The following is a 17,420-nucleotide window of genomic DNA, read 5'->3' on the forward strand; positions in this document are numbered from 1 at the left end:
AGTAATATGATGAATGCAATCTCATGCATAATAAAGCTATCAAGGAGCGGAAGGCCAAACTCATTATGGATTGCACACATGACAAGCATTGGGCTCAATGCTGGTCGATGTTGGGCTAGAAGTTGAGCTCTTTTCCACCCTCCCAAGACTTTCTAAAGATAATAGGAGGAAGCAGAAAAGAATTGGAGAAGAAAAAATGCCTCATCTTAATGTCGATCACAAGGTTATACTCCTCTATGTTCTCCACCTCCAGTCCTCTTCCGAGCTAAAGATGGTGGACATCACTCCACTGAGGAACCTCCACTCACAGTTCCACTCCTCTGGCATCCACTCCAGTGCCTGTCCCAACTCCCTTGTCAACCCCTCCACTGGTTCCACTGCCGATGCCCGCCCAAAGGCATACTACTAAATACCAAGATTTTTTTGGGGGGCAAAGTGCGCCAACCCCGTTCATTTCCTTCACATCATGAACGCAGTTTTACAGGAACACAGGGATCCCCTCTGGTGCATGTTTGGGCTCCATACTGTTCAGGGCTCCTTTTGCTATACTGCTGGTGGTTTTTCATCCTCTGCACCATTCAACCCCCATAGGCCATCATCCGGGCACACTGCAGATGCTGGCTGGAGGCTCTTCCACAGGCACTGAATCCAGCGCCAATACTGGTGCTGCAAACACTGAAACCTGACCCGGTGCCAGCTCTCCTTACCCAGGAACACTCCCCAAAAACCTAGACCACTCTGATTAGAGCCTGGAGGAAGGCACACATATTTTGCTGTATAAGCCGGGCACAGAGAGGAATTCCAGCTTGAGCCTAGACCACATCAGCAACACTAGCATGACATCTTTGGGTCGGATTCAAACCATATTTAGATGCCAGAGTTAATACTCAAGAGCTCAGGTGTCCCTGTTCAATCAACCTTTGTCATCCACAATGGCCCCTACATTAGTTTTTGACATTCTTGATGGGGTCTCATTTGAATCCCTACACAGTTGCATCTAGTGACCATCAAAAGGGGTTTTTGGTGGGCATCACTTCAGCACAACGTGTCAGTGAGATGTAAGCTCTGTGTTTCTGTCCACTCTTCCCTCTTTTAAGCTGACAAGCTGATTCTGAGGACATAAACAATTGCCTGCCCAAGGTGGTTACCCCATTCCATATGGGGCAGTCCATTACAATACCATCATTCTGCACTCTCCCCATCCCATCAAAGAGGAGAAGAGATTTAATTGTCTTGACACTCAGGTCGGTAGTTATTATTTCGACAAAAAGAGATTAAGTTTGATGACCAGCGTGTGAACGATATGTAGATAGCAGAAAGGGCAAGGCAATCTAAAAGAGGGCTTTGCCATGTTGAATCATCCTCAACGTAATATTTTTTTATGACCCTGCTAATAAGGAAGCACCTGGTGGAATATGTACTCTTTCAACCAGATCGAAGGTTTCAACATTGGCACTGGCTAGGAGAGTTTCTGCGGCGAACATTTGATATGTGATAATATGGACTTCGCTGCACACTTCTGCTTGGACTCAGAAGTGAGATGGTATGTCACTTTCACTTGTTCTGTGCTCTAGGATTTCTGGTGTGACCACTCTCTCAGACCCATCACTTGAAAACGGCTACTGCTGTAGGATCTGTTTAAAATGTGATAAGATGTCCTGTAAAAGTTCCAATCAATCAATCAATACATTTATAAAGCGCACTACTCACCCGTGAGGGTCTCAAGGCGCTGGGAAGGGCGGGTGGGGGTGCTGCTACTCCTGGAAGAGCCAGGTCTTGAGGTTTTTCATGAAGGTGAGATGGTCCTGGGTCAATCGTAGGTGGGTGGGAAGGGAATTCCACGTCTTGGAAGCCAGGTAGGAGAATGATCTTCCTCCGGTGGTGGCTCTGCGTATCCGTGGTACGCTGGCGAGGGCGAGGCTGGCGGAGAGGAGCTGGCTGACGGGTTGGAGTGTGGAACTTGAGGCGGCTGTTGAGGTATTCGGGGCCCATGTTGTGGAGCGCTTTGTGTGCGTGGTTGAGGAGCCGGAAGGTGATCCTTTTGCTGACGGGAAGCCAGTGCAGGTCTCTCAGGTGGGCATATATGTGGCTGTGGCGAGGGATGTTGAGGACAAGTCTTGCAGATGCATTCTGTATGCGCTGGAGCCTTTTCTGAAGTTTGGCTGTGGTTCCCGCATAGAGGGCGTTCCCGTAGTCCAGTCTGCTGGTCACGAGGGCCTGGGTGACGGTCTTTTGGTATCGGTAGGGATCCACTGGAAGATCTTTCGGAGCATGCGCAGAGTGTTGAAGCATGAGGATGAGATGGTGTTGACTTGCTTGGTCATCGTGAGGGAGGAGTCCAAGATGAATCCCAGTTTGCGTGTGTGGTCCGTGGGTGTTGGTGCGGTGCCCAGGGCTGCGGGCCACCAGGAGTTGTCCCAGGCGGATGGGGATGGTCAGATGATGACCTCTGTCTTGTCTGAGTTCAGTTTGAGACGACTGCGTTTCATTCCTTTTTCTGCGACGTTTTTCATTCCTTCCTGTAGGTTGGATTTGGCGGTGGCTGGGTCTTTGGTAAGGGAGAGTATCAGCTGGGTGTCGTCTGCGTATGAGATGATGTTGAGGTTGTGCTTGCGTGCGATGGCGGCGAGGGGGCTCATGTAGATGTTGAAGAGGGTTGGGCTGAGCGAAGAGCCCTGGGGTACGCCACAGATGATCTTGGTTGCCGCTGAGCGGAAGGGAGGAAGGTGGACTCTCTGGGTTCTGTCGGAGAGGAACGAGGATATCCAATCTAGGGCGTTACCTTGGATCCTGGCGTTGTGGAGGTGAGTGATTACGGTGTGATGGCAGACTGTATCAAAGGCGGCTGAGAGGTCTAGGAGGATGAGAGCAGTTGTTGCTGCGTTGTCAAGCAGGGTCCTGATGTCGCCGGTGGCTGCGATGAGGGCGGTCTCTGTTCTGTGGTTGGCTCGAAATACGGACTGGAATGGGTCAAGGGAGCCGTTTGCTCGAGGAATGCTGTCAACTGTTTATTGACGGTGTTCTCGATGACTCGATGGAAGAAAAGTTACTTCCCTTCGACAACTGTCTTTGTGGTGTATACTCTATTTTCTTGGGGATTCATCACAGATACCACTCACCTCCCTGTTTATTATTAAGGTTTCATCTTAGTTCTATTGCACTTCATATCCACGTTTGATTTAATGCTGTCCTAACTTCTGCCTCTTCGAGATTAGAAAAAAATGGACCAGGAACTGATGTCAGGACACCAGGGCGGTGCTATGTGACTCCCTTACTGTTACACCTGTGCTACTACTGCCACCTATATGCATGCATGGTAGTTCTGTTACAAAGTTTCCTTATCCAGTCTGGTACCATGAGCATATTCAAAAGGTGAGTAATCTGCACATAGATGGAGTAGCCACCAGAAAAGTCGTTGCTGAAGGAAAGTAACGTTTTCTTCTGGCACTCAATCGCTGATCTTGGACCTATACAAAGATATAATGTTGAAGTCTCATGATATTGGCTTGAGTTTGTGTCTTTTCAGTCGTATGTATTCCACTTCCTGTACCATCAAGATGAATTTTCAATACCAAAGACATTTTTTTTCAAAGAATCTGCCGTTTAGATCTTGCTTCATTACAGACTCCATGATCCACAGAGTTTTTTGTGTGCCATGCAAGCTAATATTTTTCTTAGATCCAGATCAAACTCCGTTATTCTTGGCTACAGGATCATGCTAGATCTGGTTTATTTAGTTATGCTTATGAAAAATGGGCTGGTCCAAGATATTAAAATTAACTTTTTATCCCAGTCTTTAATCTTAAGGTAGAAATGGCTAATGCCATCCAATTTGAGGCTTTTGCAATACCACTCCATTTGTAGGCTCTTCTGTACACCTTCCAAGTTACACCACCTTGGACTACTGGATTACTCTAGATTGCTCCAGCGTCTTCAGGTTTGAGATATGGTATTAACTAAGAGGCCTAATATATAAATGAGTTTATATTTTATTTACATTTATGTGAACCTCTTTTCTGCCAAGATCATTTTTTATATTTCTCTTTCTTCCTTAGATTCACTGGCTCTCTGTTAATGGGCGAACAGAACTGCTTCATGATCTTGTGCAACATGTGACCAATGTGGATGTGGAAGATTCAATGGGGCAAACTGCACTGCATGTGGCGTGCCAAAATGGTCACAAAACGGTGAGCTAATCAATGCAAAGACTAAATACATTGTTGAAAAAGTTTTACAATATATAGCCATACTTTTTAAGTGATTGTAAGGCTTTACTTTAGCTGGGTAATTTATTCTTGGGCTACTGAGTGGAATGTGTGCAGGTGTCCAGATCAACTCACTCTCATTAGTGCAATACCCAGTGAACTTGTGGACTACACTTTACAACTCTAACCTCAGTTTGGTTTGAACATTTATGTTGCTGATGTTTCAGTATGTGACTGGTATCATTGTGTCATCACATGAGTTTAGTCTTTCACTTACCTCCTGCATCCGCATAGTTTTCTTCTTTCTCTATTGTACATCTTTGCCTTTTGTCATTGTGATACTTCAGACAGCATTGTAGCCCTTTCTTTTATATCTCAAGTTTTTGGTACATACTGTAAATACATGCAGACCTGAAGGAAGTAGGAATCTAGAACTAGGGGTACCCAAAATCGCCACAGTAGTAGCCTGTCCTTGGTTTTAATGAACTCCCTAGCCTTCTCTGTAGTTGAATGTTATCACTGTAAAACTATAAAAAAATTAAAAGCACATTGACATTTGACTGGTCATTTCTTTTTTGTGGACAGAATGAAGCAACATTGAAACCTTGTTTTGATTCCTAGTATGCATAGTGTAAGTGGATGGTGACTGACAAATGCCTAGTGGTGGTATTTGCTTTTCTGGAATGCCATTTAAATGTGCTTCTTCTTGTTTTTATTAGACGGTGCTCTGTCTTTTAGACAGCGGTGCAGATATCAACAGACCAAATGTGTCGGGAGCAACACCTCTCTATTTTGCGTGCAGGTGAGGCCAGTTGTTATCCTTCTATTTCTGTGTAATGGGGTTAGTGTTTTTTTGTTCCAAGCTCCACGTTGGTAATCACTATTTAGGTTTTGCATATTTAAACACATAGCAACAGTTACCAGCAGTGTTCCTTTAAGTAGAAATAATCTGGAAGGGCCCTTAGATCTAAACTTTCACTTTCATTGTATTGTCCTTGTGACCTCTACAGCAGTCAACCTCTTTTGCATAAGCAAACGCGCACATACAGAAGGCCTCAAGCAGTAGCTCCAGAATGTGACAACAACTGTTTATTTCTTTTATAGTCATTGTTTTGTTACATACTCGTATACTTCATATAGAGAAAGAACCACCCAAGCCTTTTGTGCTAGCTGTCACTAAGTACCAGACTGTAGTGTGGTTACTTTGGAAACCTCTGGAAAGTAATCTGGCTGCTCAACATTTTCTGAATGTTTTTTCTGGAAACTTGTTTTTAGTGAATGTTAAGAATGTTGGATTAACTATTATGCTTGGGGAGGTGTTCAGGAAATGATTAAGCAATGCACTCAAAACACCATGGCCTACAGACGTTGATTATAAAAGTACAAGGATTTGGAGATGATTTTGGATACCAGTTAAGGTGCCACGTAGCAAAGGAAGGTGTGGAAGTGGCCTATATCATGCAAGAAAGTCAGTATGGTGAATATATGTATAGAGTTAGTGGCACTCCTATGGCAAGTGAGAGGAATTACCTTGTCTTTGTTCTTGGTTTAAGCATTTCTCAATGTTGCATGGTCCTGAGGTGGCCCGGCCCACACTTTTTCGTTACTTTCCTTCCCTAAAATCCCATGACATTTCAGAGTAGTTTACGTGAGCTTTAGTATGCTTGAAATGTAGAATCTGTCTATACTTGCATGCTACTTTATATGTGTCCGCTCACCAGCATGTTGATCTTGTGTGCTCAGAACTTCTAATGGTAATAGTCTCTTACCTTTTTTTTTCTATCACAGCTAATGTGCACTGTATTTCTCTATGGTCTTTTGAACACTCTCTTCTCTTATCAAGTAAAACCGTCCCTAATGGCACTACTGTTGATGGTTTCTTCAAAGAGGCCATTGATGGAAAGAGGAAGGAGCCTCAATGTAGGAAGTTTTCACCCAAACCTAATGCAATCCTTAATATGCGCTAATATTCCACAGGCCTAACTTACTTCCACTTCGCAGTAAACTCACTTTGATAATAGCTTGTTCTCCACACTATCCTCCAACTCTCCTCAAAATGTGCAAAGAACAGTTTTGAGAAAATGCAAATAAATATTTGAAAATATATGTTCGTACAAGATTATTTTTGATCTTAGCATTAAAGAAAATGTGGAAACTCCCTGTTGACATGAAGCTGATTCATACGTAAATTTGCTTTACTGCATTTCTCTAATTCCTACTCAGAGCACCTGTGGAGAACAGAGGCTGTTTGTTTGTCTTCCCACCTGGGAATAGCATGCATAAGAAACCAAGAAACCATCACTGAATCAATTGCCTTTAATTTACTGCCCCTCTTTCCACCAACAAGGGAGTCTACCTCACGATGTCTGTTTATCAAGCAATAGCGGGTATATCACAGTTAGTATCTCTTGCTAAGTGTGCCATTCTAGGTGTAGTGCTAGTTGCAGATGTGATAAAAATCAACAACTAATATTGATTGTTTTATTTTTTTTATTTTGCCATCCAATCAATAACTAATATTATTTTTGTTTTAATTAGCCATGGCCAAAGGGATACAGCACAAATCCTCTTATCAAGAGGTGCAAAATACTTGCCAGATAAAAATGGAGTCACACCAATGGACCTCTGTGTACAGGTAACGTTTAGCGTTTGAAAGTTGTCAGACTTTGTTGTAAAATATTCTAGCTCTGCTACTTGTTTCTGCTACAAGAACATTGTCCATCTCTCTACCAAGCGATGCATCCCAGATTCATAGCCGTGGAATAGAGATACCCTTTTCAAGCTGGGCCTTAGACACACCTGTTTCTTCTTATTTTATTTTTGAACTGTGAATGAAAAGAAATTGGTTCTGGCATTTTTTCATGACCTGTTGGCTGTTTAGATTCCTGGACTCCTTGGCACGAAGGAAATCATTAAATTGTTTTTATGCCCTTTCAGAGCATTGGCTTTCAGCATTAGTTTGTGTATCCGCCTGATTTTTTTCTTTAGTCTTCTGGCCATTTTTTAGATACTGACTCTGCCCTACATTATTTTACCATTTTCCTTTTTTTTACTTTAAAGTGGCTAACACTTGTTGAAGGTTTAAAGCAATTACCTCTTCAAAGTTCTATGGGCAATGCAGTGGTAATATGTTGGGCAACAGTAGGTTCCCTCATTACCAGTAGTGTTTTCCTTATCACCTTGATGTGTTTTGTAAGTCTGTTTGTATAGAGCATTCTCACCTTCACACCTTTATGATATTGATTGACCAAACTGGTCTTCAAGCCCTTAGGAATTTTCAGATTTTCCTGTACATAGTTTATTTCATACGGTAAAGACTGTCAGATGGAGGAAGCCTGACCTTCAGATTATCTGACACTCTTATAAGACACATGGGGATGGACTTTAAAGAAATAAAGACCAGCAAATTCTGTCATTTGCCTCATGAACAATTTACTTGACATTTGACTTAAGTATGCTTTTCAAAGTAAGACAGTTCAAAGTATGTATGGGAGGGATGACATGGCCATCACTCCTGCATTCATGAAGGCAGTACTTTTCACTTAAGCCCAAGACCAGATGGAGTAGCCAGAAAATGTATATACTCCCCTCACTTTGAACAAATGCTCTGATTGCACCAAGCAAGTGAAGGAGGTGAGCTCACCCTTCCCCAGAAGATCTCCCTTTTCTCTTTCATCCGACCATCTATCTCTTCATGCTTCCACCCAACCACTGATTACCTTACCTGTATTTCATCATTACATTCTGTCACCTTTTTATTCTTTCACCCATCATTCAGTTTTACAAGATTCCATCCGTCCATCCTTTCACCATCTTACCCATTCTTTTACCCTTTCACCCTTTCACCTATCCTTTCTCCCATCCACCCTGCCATGCATCCTTTCACCAAATAACCTTTTACACATCCTTTCACCCACCCACACATTCTTACGCCCACCATTTCACCCATCTTTCCACCCACCCACGCATAATTTCACCCATGCATAATTTCAACCATCCACCCTTTCACCTATCTTTTCACCCATCCATCTTTTTATCCATGCATCCTTGCACCCATCATATGACCCACCCATGCATCCTATTACCCGTGCATACATTCTTTTACCGACTAATGAATACTTTTACCCATCCACCCCTGCACCCATTATTTCTTTTAACCTTCCATCCTTCTTTCCCTTTTCTATAAACCCTTCTTTCTTTAACATTAATTACAAGCTTTTGTCTTGCGAGTTAAAGACAGTAAAGTCCCGTTAAGAACTCCACGCCCCCTGTGGTTGTTAAAGTGGGATACACACAACGCCTCTGCCCAAGACTATAAAGGAATGTCAATTGTAGCTCTTCCGCACTCAGTGAAGCCATTGTTCTTAAACCACAGCTGTATTCTCCCAAGGCTGGGTAAGACCTTTAGAAATTCTCCATCAAGGATATTGCCAAGAATGAGCCCTGTTCTTCTCTGCCACTTTTGGACCAGTTGGCACACATTTGTATTTAAAACCTGTCAGTCTTAGGGTGGTCTTTTTGCCTTTACTTCTCTTATTTTTGCTGAATGTGTTTTTGTTGGCCTTATGAGTCTGTACACTTTACTACTGCTAATCAGTTCTAAAGTGTGAGGAAGTGCCCTCTTTCTGAATGGTTACCCCCACTTTTTGCATAACTGCTGATGTGGTTTGACTGAGTGTGGCCAGGGCCTATGTTCGTTCCCTATAACTGCATTGAAAACAAAACCCAGTTGGCATCTCTAGCCACAGGTCAGCCCTGGTAAATGGTACCAGTGGTCCCCAGGGCACTGTGACCAGGGAAGACCTCTAAGGGCTGCAGCACTTATTGTGCCACCCTTGGAGGCCCTGTACCATTACGCTCACACACTGCCTTTGCAGGCTGTGTGTTTTGGTGGAGAAGAAAGTGAAGAGTTGACATTGCACACATCCCTGTGTGCCATGCCGTTCAACCCACAACCCACTACCCTGGTATAGATCAGTCACCCCTCAAGCTGTGTGCACTATACCAGTGGTGAGGGTACAGGTGCATGAGCCCTGTGCCCCTACAGTGTCAAAGTCCATTCTTAGACATTGTAAGTGCAATGCTGTCGTTAAGAGTATATGGTGCTGGGAGTCTGACATTACAAACTCCACAGCACCATAATGGCTGCAAACTGAGAACTTTGGTAACAAACTTCTCAGCACATTAAACCCACACTGATGCTAGTGTGAGATTTAACGCAAAATGCACCCAGAGGGCATCTTAGAGATGCCCCCTGAACAACCACCTAGCACTAGGGTCCAGGCTGAGTGGCTGCTTACAGCTGCCCACCAGACATGTTTCTGGACCCCCGAGTCGAGAGCCTGCTGCTCTCGGGGGGGAGGGGGGGAGGGGCTGAAACAATGCACATCCTGGGACGAGGTGCCAAGCCTCTTCCCCTAGGATGGGCAGGGTCCACGAAGGGGAAGCTTCAAAGGCTTGCCACCTTTGTGAGGTTCTCCAGGTAACATGCTGCTTCCTGCAACTGGTCCTCACTGGTTCTGACCCCCACTTTGGGCGGGGGAACCTGTGGGAAAAACAAGTGAGGAAGAGATGTGTGCTCACCTCTGCCAACTCCATCCCCTCAGGTGGGGGAGGTGAGGTGAAGGTCTCCGCCATCTTGCAGATGGGGGACCCAGCCAACCGGAGTGAGGCATATGCCCCCCTCCCACAGGAGGATGGCATAATAGGGGGTGTATGTACTCCAAGGAAGGGATCCATTGATCCCAACTTTTACTTACCTGTAACACCCCTATATCTAGTATTTAGGGGGCATCCCTTACCTTGCTTCCTCAGACAAGTAACCGGAAGGAGAAAAGAAGGACCGATCAGCTGTGCCGAAGCTAACAAGAGGAAAATGCCCACTGACTTGGCCCCAGCCCTACCAGCCTGTCCCCACCTCGAACCTGCTCCAGTAAAATCCCGGTGTGTCCTGCAGCCAGCAACCTTGAGAAACCTGTAGGACCTGCCTGCCTTCCATCCCAAAGACTCTGTCTCCCGTGAACCCCGGATTTGTTCAAACAACAGACTCCAAGTCCGCAAAAATCAGTGAGTCTGCACTACTGCGCACCCGACACCCACGGCCCGTGTTCGAGTGGCTTAACACCAAAAGGAGGTCTCCCCAGCTATCCTGACCCAAGATCCTGCAACACTTGACCTGCCTCAAGCCTCCAACAGACTCCTGCAGCCTCAAACCGGAAAGTCCCCCCAACCGTGACCAGGAGCTGATAAGAAAATCTGACCTTAAATGGCACCCCTGCACCAGACGCCCCACGGCCTTGGGTGACCCAACCAAAGGTGCCTAACCAACCCCGGGCATCCCAACGTACCTTTGCAAGTGGTGGTCGCACCCAGAAGACCTTCGTTCCCAAGCCTGCTGTGTGTTTGCAAACCGGAGACTCCCCATTGAAAGCTACATGGCACCTGGCGCCAAAACAGCACTCTGCACCCGGACGCCCCAGTGCCGCTGAGGGTTTACTTTTTGTGCTGGCTCAAACCCCCATTCGCCCAGAACTTAAATCCAGGAGCTTTGCTCCCACAACCCAATGGCCTGCTCGTCAGCAGCCACCAACCGGAGGCCCCCTATCCCCCATTGAATAACATTGGGCCTCAGCACTCTGCACCGGCCGCCCTAGTGCAGATGTAACAAGAGTGCATCCTTGACCCTGGCGGACCCCTGAAGTTAACTCCAGAATACCAACCCCCACAACAAAGTACTTACCTGCTAACCAATAACACTTTTCCTCCATAGGAAAACTTTTGAAGTGTGGAGTTGGGAAACCTAAGAAATTCTTTTAAAATTGTACTAAATAACAAAAACGCTTTTACTCATCTGTTTACAGGAAATATCCCAGTGCAGTATCCAGGTATACTGTACCCTGTAAGAAAAGTAATCAGCAAAGAAATCTACTGGTCATTTTACTAAAAAGCCTATACAAAATATATGTACTGAATTTCAAAAACATTGCATTTTCAGTAACAATACTATAATACAAAAAGTGCATATACAATTGAAATCCTAACTGTGTTTACAAACTGCATTGCTACTGTAAAGTATTTATTGATTTCCTGTGCCAGGCTTGCTTGGTTCTAAACAAATTAAATAACAAAAAGAATACTTTTATACAAAAACAATTGGTCTGAAGTTCAGTCTTTGAGTGTGTGAAATAATTTCCAGATTGAGTGGGTACAGCTAATGCTTAACACTGTCATCTGATAAAGCCTTACTGCTCGACCACACTACCACAAATAGAGAGTGAGGTGCTATCTACTTTACCTCTGCCTATCTTTTGGGTTCCACTACACTCTGTGCACACTATACCTCACTTTGGAATAGTATATACAGTGCCAGCTTCCTACATAAAGTGCCTGTGCGTTCTCCTTCATACATGGTAAAACTGGCTTACACCCAATTGGCACATTAACTTTACTTGTAAGTCCCTAGGAAAAGTGATATTACATGTACCTATGGCCTGTATATTAAATGCTACTAGTCAGCCTGCAGCAATTATTGTTCTAACCCCTTAAACATGCCTTTTGAAACATGTCTCAGGCCTGTCATTACAGCCTATGTGTGCAGATTTACACTGCCATTTTGACTTGGCAAAATAACCCCCTTGCCAACCCTCAAACTCCCTTTTTAATATATCCAAGTCACCTCTAAGGTAGGCCCTAATCAGCCCATAGGGCAGGGTGTATTGTAATAAAAAAGTTGTACATGTACTTTTAAGTTTTACATGTTGTGGTAGTGAACAAAAATTGTTTTTCAAGTGATGCCTCCTTGGAAGTGGAGATAAAGGTGCTGTGATTGCTCAGATCCAGTTACCATCAGAACCGACACAACCCTCGCAGCTCCTTATTTGAACCAAAACAGCATGACCCAGTTCAAAACGGACCTCGCATTGCAGCTCTCGCAGCTTCTCAATTGAACCAACACAGAGTGATGCAGACCTCGCATTGCAGGGCTTGTAGCTCCTCATCCGAGCTGACGCAAGTACGACGTAACTCGTTGCAGGTCTTTGCATTACTAATCGGAACCAATGCTGCACCATGCATCTCTATGCAAAGCCTACATTGCTCCTTTGAACCGCCACTGCACGACACAATGGCCCACATCAAGGACATAAGGTACAATTTTCAGTGGGCATAACCTGGTCCCTATATACAGACTGTGCTCCATCACGGTCGGCCTGAACTTTTGTACGACGTGACTAGATAACCACAGGTGGGGCTTTGTGCTTTTAAGCACTATTTACCCTAAACCTTTAAAATTGCATATCTTTGGTTCTATGAATTGGATTTTTGCCGTTTCGGTGCCAAATAATTTATTAAAATCTACTCTATTTTTCTAAATTGGTGAGGTATTTTCTTTTGTTGTATTTTCACTTGAATACTGTTGGTGTGCTAAATAAATACTTTGCACTTTGCCTTGAAATGTAGCCTGCCTTCTTTTGTGCCAAGCTACTAGAGGGCTAATTATAGGTTAATTTAGTGACTTTTTGTGGTTCAGCCCGAAAAGGATTATGAATGTTGATTGAGTATGTTTCACCCACCTCAACCAACAACCCAATTTCCACAGGTTTCCATTGATGTCCTTTTGAAAGTTCGTATCTTTATCAGATACCGATAAGTTTCTTCAAGTGATTACTCTTCTTTGAAAGATTTTTCAGCATTAAGAATGGCTTCTGCCCCTTCCTGTAACTCCTAACCTAGGGCTTCTTATGATGGCAGCTGTTGGACCACCAAAAGCTATCACAGGAGTCAGGAGACTGCCCGACAAGCAGTCAGCAGGCTGACCACCGAATTGGGATGCAACCACTGTGCTGGCAGTCAGAAAGTGCTCTTTAACACTGCAGCTTGTGCTGTGGCCCAGGAAAAGGGCCTGAGCTCAAGCCGCAGTGTAAAAGAGCACTTTATGCACTGCCATGCACCATGTGGTGCATGGATGTACGTGGGGTTACTACATGTGCCCCCAAGGCCACTTCGCAATGACCCACGAGGGACAGGTGCCTTATTTGGGGCCCCCAAAGTCCCTTTCCGACAGCCTTTTCATGGTGGTCGAACCACCATCCAAAGGCTGTCATAAAGGGATATCATAATCCCGACGATGGTGCCTGCCTCACCTCCATTTTGAATCCCGATTCCAACCGCCGCCCCATCGGGATCTCTGAGCCTGGCCTAGGCAGAGGTCCATCCCACAACAGGCAAGAGTCCGACCGCCAGCATTGTAATGCGGTGGTTGAACCGAAAGGCTATCTGTCAGTCGGACTGCCACCGATGGCCTGTCGGTGGCAATCCCACTGCCATCATAATGAGGCCCCTAGTTCTGAGGGACTAATAGATATTCATCGAACCAGTGCTTTACCTTCAACACTCCAAAGACCTATTAGAATTGTTCAAATCCAAAATACACAAATCTATTGCCAATACACAAAACCCATTGTGCATATCCTTTCACCTTGCTACCTTCTTCTCTGCCCGCATTAATTTCTTTCACTCCCCTAGAGGCTGATGCCCAGTCTGGCATCCAACATAGAAGCATCTAATGCACATATGTGTCTCTGCTCGATTATATGGTTTAAACTGTTACCCCCTCTCCTACACTGCCACTGTAAATATGATAGATGTCTTCTTCCAAACATGAATCATGTACATGCCTTTAAAACATACTATAAGCACTCCACTTCTGTTAACCCTAACACATGCCCCAAGATCCTGAGATAATGCAGTCCCATGTTAACCTCCCTGTCCTCAGCAAGATCCTCATGAAGTAGATGACAATGCATGTGCAGGAACAGTGTGAATATCAGCCGGGCATAAGACCATCAAAGGGCACTGAAACAATGGAAACTGAATAATTGAGGAGCTCATCCTCACACCGAATGAAGCCATAAAAACAAACATCCTACTCATTGACCCGTCTGCGGCTAGTTAGACAGGCTGCAAAAATGAATAGGTATAATAAGCACTGCCTCTTCCAGTGTAAACCGGCTCACTTCAAATATTTAGGGATCTATGTTACTAGAGTCTTATAACGCATGGTACTAGACAAACTTGAGACTCTTATGGAACGAATAGTACAAGATTCTGCCAAATGGGCTCAATTGAGCCTGTCACTCTGAGGACTGATGCAGATAGTAACAATGGTGGCGCTCCCGAGATTTACGTATGTGCTGGGCATGTTACCTCTGCTGGTGCCCCTAAAGCTACTGTGGACGATGAATAAGAGGATCAAGGACTTCTGGGGATGCACACCCCAGATTGGCCATAACTAAACTTATTTCTCACATGCCATGTAGTGACCTTGAGCTCTTATATAGAACATTATTGTCTAGCCCTTCATCTGGCACAGGTGATCTACATGCAACCCTACAGCTGAGATCCCCTGCAGTGGGTTTGCATCAAGAGTGCTCTCATGGACTTCCCTTTAGGGCAACAGGTGCTCTACCAGCATTACATGACCATTATGGTACACGCAAACTCTGTTGCTCGGTCCACGCTTGAAACTTGAGCGCGGGCTCACATACTCCTTTTGGTAGACACACATCTACATGAGAAAGCGCTGCTTTGGCATAACTTTAAAATAGACATTGAAAGTGAAACACTCTGCTGGAAGCAGTGTCACTCAGCAGAAGTTTTGCCCTTGCACCAAATTATATTCAAGTGGTCCCTCAAACCCTTTGAGATACTTTGAAAGGAATTTCCTCTACCCCAGACTCAGCGTTGGAGATGTATACAATTGCAACATTGCCAGCATAGTAGTCTGAGGGGAATGCCCTGGTGCCTCCCAGGATCCCGGATAGTAACTTATCTTGATATGTCGGGGCGATTCAAAGGAGTGGTGTTGTCTTTTTGTGTGACACTTCTATTTACATCCCTAAGTAGAACCGCTACGCACCATCTACCAGGACCGCCTATGGATGGAATACCAGTGTGAGGACTGGGTGAGATACTGGACAATCTGGACCTTGGGATTAGGGAGGCCAGAATGAAGCTTTGCCTCTTCAGATAACTTCAAGACTGACACTGGATTCTCACGAAACACAAAACCGTGAAGCTCTTGCATCATTCTGACTGCTGATGCTGTGATCACATACAACGCAACATTGTGCATGTACTCTTTGACTGTCCCACTGTACGCACATTCTGGGACACTGAGACTGATGTTAAATAGCACTGTCACTATTCCGACTCCGGTATCGTGCCGCCTGGTAATGCTGCATGACACTGTGGGGTGGCTCTTATTGTCCACCTGCTTCACATGTTCCCAACAGATATAGCACATTACTACACAATGTATTACATTGCGTGCTTTTACAACGACCGCATTGTTAGTACGCAATGCATTTACATTGTAAGTCATTACAAAGACTTGCATAGGGGGCGCACTGGACTTGGGGATAGTATTATTTACTATTCCTACTCCAGTTTGCGCAAGAGTAGGGAAGGTGTTGGAATTCATTTCCAATACCTCAGCGCGATGTAAATACAGTGCGTTCTAATAACCCGGTCATTGTAACAACCGCGTTGAAATAGTACTGCGATGTAATTACAGCGTTGTAAACAATGTTTCCCGTTTCCCAACGACAGCCAAGCTCTGAATCTTGCGCTATTGGCGATCCCCGCACCCACCCACACATGAGCGGTGGCTCACGGAAATGTTTAAGATGGCTACCTATGAGAAGCTCATCTGCAATTTACAAAGCAAGGCTGATGTCTTCCTTCAAGTGTGGTCACTCTCCTGACACGATGATTGATGCAGGAGGATAGCTTGACTGCCCTCTCACTTCCCTGATCCCCCAACCACCCTGTTACAATCATTCTAATCGATTTGACCCCACTGTCATCGTGAATCTTACCTGTGAATCCTTCCAGTCCTCCCTCCCGAGGCACCCGGTGTTTGGAACCACACAGCTAGCGTGTTGTGCCTCACCCAGGCAGACCTTCCTTACTAGACTGAGTACAGTGTGCGGAATTCCTCCCTACCCAGCCCCTTTTTCTGATCTTGGAGACACTGCATTGCTCTTGTCCCTCGCTTGTTTCTCTTTCCTCTTCCAATTGTGAAATGTCTTTACTCATTTGTTCATTAAATGTACGTAATTGGGATCTACTACTTTATGTAGCTGACTGCTCATTCTAATACCTAAATAAGTTGTTTCATTAACAGTGTGGTACTCATTTTTATTTTTTGTTCAATTAATACACGTTCGAGTTTTATCCACATTTACCTGGTGTCCCAAAATAGTGCCAAATTGCTCTGCCATATCTTCAATGAACTCAATGGCTTGTAAATCCTTTGTGGAATCCAATGCCACATCATTTACATAAACGGAAACCGCGTTACGTATTCCATTTTACTCCACCGGCTCCAGTGTTGAATTGTCCACTATCCACATTATAACTGGCTCTAAATGTATAGCAAAAAGAAGCGATGAAATGGGACCTCCAAATGCATATCGTGCATAAATGTTATGTATTGTGAGGTGTGGTGTATGATATCTGTTTGCACTCAATTATGTTTTTAGGATTCAGCCTATACAAATCTTCATGACACATCCGATAAAGTCATACTTGCAGGTTGATGGAGAATATTGGCTGCATCGAACATGGCTATTGCCTGTTAATATTTTCCAACATAGCTATGCTGCGATTAACACCATTGTTTTCATGACTAACCAATTTTTTTTACCATCTATACACGTTAGGGATTACCTTTATAAAGTTGGGATATTTATTAATATTACTGTTTCAATGCACGTATTAGTGTTACAACAAGTTGGGAAGTTAACTGTTTGACATTTATCATTTTTTTCTATGTCATTTGAAGATGAAATAGGGAAAAATGCAGAAAAATTTCAAATACAGTGGGACAATCTATAAATCTACAGGACATTCAAACAGCAATACAAATGGGTCAATCTATATTTAGATGTGCTATTTTAGATGATCAAAAAAATAAGCATGTATTGCTCTATATTGGTGAGAGAAAAATCCACCTATGATTGCAGGAAGATGGGAACATTTGTAGGATTGTTATCAGTTGGAAGCTGTAATTAATGAGCAAAAAGGTAAGAAGGCACAGTATAAAGTTCACAAAATATTGCGGCATTTTGAATGATGAAAACTGAATTAATATAATACATTTAGTAAGATAATATAATACATTTAGTAAGATTGTGACTGTACCTTAGTCACCAT

At 44.2% G+C, this 17,420-nt stretch overlaps 1 protein-coding gene across 4 annotated transcripts in view; it reads left to right on the forward strand.

The window, feature by feature from the left end:
* The window catches only part of HACE1 (HECT domain and ankyrin repeat containing E3 ubiquitin protein ligase 1), a 302,230-nt gene that overhangs the window by 52,901 nt on the left and 231,909 nt on the right, over nt 1-17,420 (forward strand). For all 4 annotated transcript variants that reach the window (XM_078648310.1, XM_078648311.1, XM_078648312.1 and 1 more), the window contains exons 6-8: nt 4,056-4,187; nt 4,925-5,007; nt 6,744-6,840. In XM_078648310.1, coding sequence (XP_078504436.1) covers nt 4,056-4,187; nt 4,925-5,007; nt 6,744-6,840 — 312 coding nt within the window. The remainder of the gene's footprint in view (nt 1-4,055; nt 4,188-4,924; nt 5,008-6,743; nt 6,841-17,420) is intronic.

Source organism: Lissotriton helveticus, chromosome 6, assembly GCF_964261635.1.
Source record: "Lissotriton helveticus chromosome 6, aLisHel1.1, whole genome shotgun sequence".
Classification (NCBI taxonomy): domain Eukaryota; kingdom Metazoa; phylum Chordata; class Amphibia; order Caudata; family Salamandridae; genus Lissotriton; species Lissotriton helveticus.